Source organism: Mastomys coucha, chromosome X (genome assembly GCF_008632895.1).
Source record: "Mastomys coucha isolate ucsf_1 chromosome X, UCSF_Mcou_1, whole genome shotgun sequence".
NCBI lineage: Eukaryota > Metazoa > Chordata > Mammalia > Rodentia > Muridae > Mastomys > Mastomys coucha.
Genome location: NC_045030.1, coordinates 144,194,161 through 144,201,986, shown reverse-complemented (window position 1 = coordinate 144,201,986; position 7,826 = coordinate 144,194,161). Strand labels below are relative to the sequence as shown.

General features: G+C 37.3%; 2 protein-coding genes across 7 annotated transcripts in view; one reads left to right on the top strand and one right to left on the bottom strand.

The window, feature by feature from the left end:
• Positions 1–7,826, bottom strand: part of Wnk3 (WNK lysine deficient protein kinase 3) — a 149,132-nt gene that overhangs the window by 69,229 nt on the left and 72,077 nt on the right. For all 6 annotated transcript variants that reach the window (XM_031369026.1, XM_031369025.1, XM_031369023.1 and 3 more), the window contains 2 exons: positions 6,664–6,752; positions 254–473 (listed from right to left, as the gene is read on the bottom strand). In XM_031369026.1, the coding sequence (XP_031224886.1) occupies positions 254–473; positions 6,664–6,752 (309 nt within the window). The remainder of the gene's footprint in view (positions 1–253; positions 474–6,663; positions 6,753–7,826) is intronic.
• Positions 5,965–6,437, top strand: LOC116089715 (60S ribosomal protein L18a-like). Its single transcript, XM_031369043.1, has 2 exons — positions 5,965–6,069; positions 6,105–6,437. The coding sequence occupies exons 1-2, from the start codon at positions 5,965–5,967 to the stop codon at positions 6,435–6,437; spliced, it is 438 nt and encodes a 145-aa protein (XP_031224903.1).

Here is a 7,826-nt window from a genome sequence, read left to right as displayed (position 1 = left end):
AAAAAAAAAAAAAAAAAAGAACCCCAGCACTTGTACAAAAAGCAGAGCAAAAAGCACACACCTATAATCCCTGCACTGGGGAGGTAAAAATATATGCATGTGCAAGTGTACCTGTACAGAGAGAGGGGAAAGAGAGGGGGAAAGAGGGGAGCGAGCACACAGAAGAACATGAAAGGGAAGAAAGCAATGAGCAGTAGAAAAGAATCTACTGGATACTAAATGTGTAGGGAAAGCATTACTAAGGTTTATTTACCATTTCATATGCTACTTCCTCAGGTGTATCTGCTTCTAAGTTGAAACTGAATTCAATAGCTTCGTTGTCTTTATGTTTGCCTTTTAATTTCTTAGGATCTTCAACCCAGAGTCTTAGAGCCAGAGATGAATTTGAACAATCATCTTCCTCTGCTAACTCCACCCTCAGTCCAGTATCCTCAGCAAAGAATGCATGGTTTAGTAGGTCCTTGATAGATAACCTAGTAAACAAAATATTTCTCATTACCAATTCTCCCAGTCATAAGTAGATGCAATCCTGTAAATAGTAAAAGTTAATTGTATTGAGAATCTTACTTTACATTTTCTATTAGTCCATTAATGGTTTTGTTATTAAAAACTACACCTTATAATCAATTTATTATTAGGGACACAAAAATGTCAACTTACATGAATACAGAATGATCTTAATTAGGTTATTAACCAGTAACATATCTGATAACAAAGTCTAACACACATGAAAGTATACCTAGAGAGAATTGTTAGGTTAGATTTATTAGCTTCCCTTAAGCCACTGGCTTATATTATTAAGACTAAAGTGATAGATTTTCAACAAAGGAAACTAAAAACATTTCCAAGATATATAAACTCTAAGGTGAATTGAAAATGCAAACTCTTACAAATGTTTTAAATAGACATTACTCAACAATTATCCAGTCAGAAGGTGTGTGTAATAGCCCATTCCTATATCATAGCAGTTGCCAACCTATGTTACATAGTGAGTTCCAGGACAGTCTGGGCTATAGAAGGAGACTCTGGTTCAAAAGACTTTTTTTTTTAAAAAAAAAAAAAAGGCTATTTAATCAGTGTATATACTTCACTCTTTAGAAGAATGTCATAGGTGAAGCTAATGTGGTTCAATGAAGGATAGTAGTTTCTGTCTTCCTGTATAGCTGACTTTGAACTTGCTATATAGACCAGGCTGGCCTTGAACACAAATAGATTAGTCTGCCTCTGCATCTCAACTGTGGGAATTTGAGAGATGTCCTACCATGTTCTTACTCTCAACTTCTTCTCTTTCTTTTCTTCATTTTTTTAAATCAAAACAGAGTCTCACTATTATAGCTCAAGCTAGCCTCCAAATCTCAATTCTTCTACCATGGCCTCCTATGTGCTTGGATTACAAGCATGCCCAAGCATACTCACCTCCAGTGGTTTACTAGAAGTACTGAACTCTAATTTTAGGCTATACTATACACATAATGGATACAACCCTGGCTTAATAACAAAGACTATCTCCCAAGAGAAGCAAGAGGATATGGCTTCAAAGGATTCTTTTGCAAGCTGGGGCAAGTAATTTTTCTTTCACAAACTTTTAAGAAATGAACACTATAATTAATCTGTCTGTATCTAGCATGTCTACGTAGAGAACCCCTGATGTAAAATACATATGGAAAGCACTGCATCGGTAAAGTGAAGGATTTTTAAAGCTCTTTATTTTTAGCTTAAAAAAAGACACAAATACTTAACTAAGGCAGTATAATAAAGATGACTCACTTATTAGTTTTAACACTAAAGTGAGATATATTTAAGAAAGTATAAACAAACTGAACCCTTTGTCTCTTAATAAAAATTTTTAAGTATTTTTACTAAACAATAGCAGCAGAAAATACTGACTACCTACTAATGACAATATATTGCTGTTAAGTATTTTATATACAGACTTGATCATTTGGATCATCAAAATATTACCTATTTTGAGGAATGAGTAAATAACTTTTAAGATGACATTAAATGTGGATCTAAGTTTTAATCTCAGTATGATTTTGTAGTCTGTGCTTTTTCTAGTGTAGTAAAGATTACTTTTGAGTATTTTACTGTTCTTTAATCAGATTGTAATTACAAGTAATGATCAGAATCTAAAATAAAACTATGAATTCAACACAAAATATTTAGTGTATTTATTATACTTTATGTAGAGGTCAGAGGACAATTTATATGAGTTGGTTCTCTCCTTCCACCATGTGGACCCTGTTGTAGAAATTTTAATCCCAATCTTAGGTTTCTACCATGCTTTAACCATTTAGTTCCCAGATAAAAGACATACAACTTTTATTATTTACAATAAGCCTAATCAGCACTAGAGCTAGGCAGCATCTATCCTCTCTGTTACTAGAATCTACTTTCCTATTGATAATGCCAAGTTATTATTTACTATGTTTCATCTGGGCTGCTCTTAACTTCAACTGACCAGCCCTCAGGGCCATGTTTTCTTGACTCCTAACCCATGGAGTCTCTCTTTCTCCTCTTCCTTCTCCTCCTCTTCCTCCTTTCTATCTTCTTTCTCTTCCTCCTCCTCCTCCTCCTCCTCCTCCTCCTCCTCCTTCTCACCTTCTTCTCAAATCAGGTCACTCCAAACCCACCTACCTCTAATCCCTCCAGAAATTGGCTGTAGCCACTTTTATTTAACCAATAGTTTTAAATCAAGGAACGAGGTTTGCACAACAAAAACTTGTAAAAACATAAAAGACTTGTAGGCATAGACCTTCTGGTATAAAATTTATCATTACAATACATAGCAACAGATTCAACCTCAACGTTTTCCCTTTTTAGTCTAAATAAAAAGGTTCTTTCTCTTATAATAATAAACAACATATCCTAGGAACAATTATTAGATTATTATGAAAGTTATTAAGTAAAGGTTACATAAAAAAATCCGGTATGTTCGTATTTGGCAACTCAGGAGAAAGTATTCTATTATCTATCCTATCCTGGTGAGTTCAGAGTTCTGTATCTAAGCCAATTTCTATCCTCACTTGTATTACACTCCTAAAATTATCTTCTTAGACCTAGACCATACTTTTAAATACTGAACAACTAGAGAGAGGAAGATATCATGAAAGAAGATGGATGGTGAGCACATGGCCAGGAGAAATAGCAAGCATCTGGGGAACACCGCTTGGGAGGTAGCCAGGCCAGCAGTTAGAAAGGTAGATTAGGGGTCCCCCCCCATAACTGTCAAAACCAAATAAAATAACCATAGTCTGAGTCTCATTTATTTGTAAGCTAGTTGGGGATAATCTTAAAGTGATTGTACTACAGGGTCCTGATTTCAAACCCAGGTTCCCAGGCTTGACAGCAAGTAGCTTTATCTGAGCCACCTCCCTGGTGCCATACAATAGTTTTAACTTTATTTTAAAGAACATGTTTAGGACTGGGTGTAGTGGCACATAACTTTAATCCCAGCTCTGAGAGGTAGAGGTAGGTGGATCTCTGTGAATTTGAGGCCAGGCTGGACTACAGAGTAAGTTAGAGGACAGCTAGAGCTAATAGTAAGAATCTACCTCAGAACAAACAAACAAACAAAAACATGTCTAGGGCATGTTTAGTGATGTAGCTCAGTGGTATAGCACTTGTCTAGCAAGTACAAGACCTTAAAAACAATATTTATAATATGATCCAACTATCCTAATTCTAGGTATATAGTGAAAAAGTTTAGGAGTACAGACTTAAACATATGTCATACTCAATGTTAATATAATATAACTCATAGGAACCAAAAGGTACTAAGGTTATACCTCAATGGCAGAGTGCCTGCCTAAAATATACAAGGCCTTGGGTTTTATTTCTAGGACAGATCAGAAGAAGAATACCCAACAGGTGAAATTAAATATTTATTAACACATGGATATATAATGACAATGTGGTGTAAATGTACAATGGATTACTCATTTTAAAAGAAATGAAATTCTGATACATGCTACAATAAAAGTCAACTTTCAAAAGCCATACTAAGCCAGGACAAGGTGGGGTCGGGTAGGGTGGAGTGGCATATGCCTTTAATCCAAACACTGGGGGGGCAGAGGCAGGTGGAGTTCTGTGAGTTTGAGGCCAGCCTGGTCTACAGAGTAAGTTCCATGACAGCCAAGGTTGTTACACAGAGAGACCCTGTCTCAGAAAAAAAGAGAAAGAAAATTCAAACTAAATGTAATAAGTCAAACATAAAACAATAAACATTCCACTTATATGAGGTACCTAGAACAAGCATATTCACAGACATAGAAAGTAAAATAGAAAGACATCCTTCTTCAGGGTGTCTAGCTAGCTACCATCCTACAAGCTCAAATGCACAGGTCCAACCCATGCCACATCCAACCTCTCCACCTAGTCAGATCCTCCACATCCTTCTCCTGGGTCTAGCAAGACATAGAACTAACAAAAGAAAATATAGACAATATAAAACATCAAGGCAAACCTCACCAGTTCTATAAAAATGTCTGCCAGTAAAATTACCTAAATAACCCCAGGATATTGAATTTAAAATAACAATCATAAATTTCAAAGGATTCAAGAATTTAAAGAAGATACACACAGGAAGACACATAGACACACACACACATGTGCGAACGTGCTCAATGAAATTAAAGAGAATAAATATTGGAATGATGTTTAAGAAAACAAAAACATAAGGCTGATAGAAATGACAAAAGCAATCAAAGGTTTGAAAACAAAATTCAGTAAAGAGAAATACTGACGAGGAATCAAGTTAGCTAAACATGACCTGAACAAGGACGACACCAATAGACATGCAATATGGAAGGGGGACTCAACACTAGACAAAGAACTACAGGCCACTAAGAAACACTGAGAGTGAGAGAAAAGCTCATCCCAGAGGAAAAGCCCCCCAAATTGGTCACTCAATCAAAGGGTTGGCTCTAAAAATATATACATGTAGTGATACATTTAGATGTGTTTGTTTGTGTGTATATATTAACATGAAACATTTTTTTTAAAAAAAAAAGAAGCCATGAATGAGAGGATTTGGGGGAAGGTAAGGGAAAAGGGGAAATGATAGATACATTATGATCTCAAAAAATTATTCTTTTAAAAAAGAAGATAAAATAGAGGTTATCAGGGTCTGGAAGGAAGAATTCTGAATTATTAATGGTTACAGAGCTATAGTTTCAAATGAAGAAATATTTTGGGATTGACAGTGGTGAAGGATATATAGCAAATATGAACATACTTAAAATAAGTTTCTGAAAGACACACATTAAAATGACTAAAATAGGGCTTGAGAAATGGCTCAGCAGTTAAGAAAGAATATTTGCTGCTCTTTTAGAGGACCCAGGCTTGGTTCCCAGCTCCCAACTCCAGATCCAGAGGATATGATACCTCTTCTGGCTTTTGCACATACCTATATACACATAGTACATACACATACATCCAGACACATAAACACATACACATAAAAATATTTAAAAAGCATTCAAAGATGAAATTGCCAAGTTAAATCAGTAATTAATTATACACAGATAAAAATAAAAGTAAAAGCTAATACTAAAGGAATTATATATATAGAAGTACTCCTTGAATAAAACTATTCAGATTACTTATACCACTATTGTTGGCACAAAGATAAAACCAAATATCTGCTTACTCTAAAGTACTTACCTGCTTTACATTTTCCTTTTTTTTTTGTTTTGTTTTTTTTCGAGACAGGGTTTCTCTGTGTAGCCCTGGCTGTCCTGGAACTCACTCTGTAGACCAGGCTGGCCTTGAACTCAAAAATCCACCTGCCTCTGCCTCCCAAGTGCTGGGATTAAAGGCATGCACTACCACCGCCTGGCTGCATTTTACTTTTAAAAATTTATTTCGCTTTTGTGACTGGCGGTGAACAAGCGCGTAGTGCCATAAAGGTGTTGGGCACACTTCGGGAGTACAAGGGGTGGGGCGCTGCTTGCCAACCCCAAAATGCCACATACCACCATTGTACTGTATGTGAATCTTTGCACTCAACCATGTGGTGGCCAAGTCCCGCTTCTGGTACTTTGTGTCACAGCTGAAGAAGATGAAGAAGTCATCTATCTGGGGAGATTGTGTACTGCGGGCAGGTGTTTGAGAAGTCACCCCTGCGTGTGAAGAACTTTGGCATCTGGCTGCGCTACAAATCCCGCAGTGGCACACACAACATGTACTGGGAGTACCGGGACCTGACCACCACTGGTGTAGTCACACAATGCTACCAAGACAAGGGTGCCAGACACCTTGCCCGCGCACACTCCATCCAGATCATGAAGGTGGAAGAGACTGAAGCTGGCAAGTGCCGCCGGCCAGCTGTCAAGCAGTTCCACGACTCCAAGATCAAGTTCCCATTGCCCCACCGTGTGTTGAGGCACCAACACAAGCCATGCTTCACCACCAAGAGGCCTAACACCTTCTTCTAGACACAGAGACCCACTGAATAAAAAATTCAGACTGTCAAAATAAATCTATTTCACCTTACTATTAAGTTGATGCTGATGAAAGTTTGTCCCAACAAACACAAATGTCTGTTCAAATTCAGCACATGATAGCAAGGTTTAAAATTTCAGACAGCATGCAGTAATATACATTACAGTATCCAGGATTAAAATGCATCCATCATTTATATAATGTTAGAATTCAACCAACCTTTCAGATTTGTTTTGTCGAATACATCCTTCAATTATTTCTTTCACTTCAGGGTCTGTGACTTTATTGAAACTGGCTGGTTTTATGCCCTGGGAGAAAATGGTTACAAATTAAACAACTGAAAGCACAAATCAACATGACATTTATTAAACTTTTTACCATAAAATATCAAATTATTCCATGAGATCATTATACATATAAATTTAAGTTATAAAATTTTTAAGCAGGATCTCAATACATAGCCTTAGCTGGCTTTGAAGTCTTTATGTCTTCACTTCTCAACCTATGTGTCTCAACTTCTTTGGGGGTTGCATATCACATAGCTTGCATATCAGATATTTACAGTACGACTCATAACAGTGGCAAAATTATAGTTATAAATTAGTAACTAAAATAATTTTATGATTGGGGGTCACCACAACATGAAGAACTGTATTAAAGGGTCACAGCATTAGAAAGGTTGAGAATCACTGCTCTATGTAGACCAAGCTGGCCAAAAACTCATAGAAATCTACTTGCCTCTGCCTCCCAAGTACTGAGAATGCAGGTTGGAGCCACCACACCCACCCAATTTCAACTTTTTTTGAGACAGGGTTTCTCTGTGTAGCCCTGGCTGTCCTGGAACTCACTCTGTAGACCATGCTGGCCTCAAACTTAGAAATCCACCTGGCTCTGTCTCCCAAGTGCTGGGGTTAAAGGCGTGCGCCACCACTGCCCAGCCAATTTCAACTTTTAAAATTATATTTCATTACTTGTTGGGGACAGAAGATCCTAGCACACATGTGGAAGTCAGAGAATAACTTGCAGTAGATAATCACCTTCCATCATGTATCTCCCAGGGATTGAACTCAGGTTGTCAGGCTTGATGGAAAGCACGTTTACCAGCTGAGCAGTCTCACTAGTCCAAATTTAACTTTTTATTTTTTTAAAGAGTTTATTTATATTATGTATGTGAATACACTGTTGCTGTCTTCAGACACACTCCAGAAGAGGGCATCAGATCTCATTATAGATGGTTGTGAGCCGCCATATGGTTGCTGGGAATTGAACTCAGGACCTTTGGAAGGGCAGACAGTGTATATAACCACTGATCAATCTCTCCAGCCCTGTGAAGGTTCTATGCCCCAGTGTAGGGGAATGCCAGGGCCAGTAAGCAGGAGGGG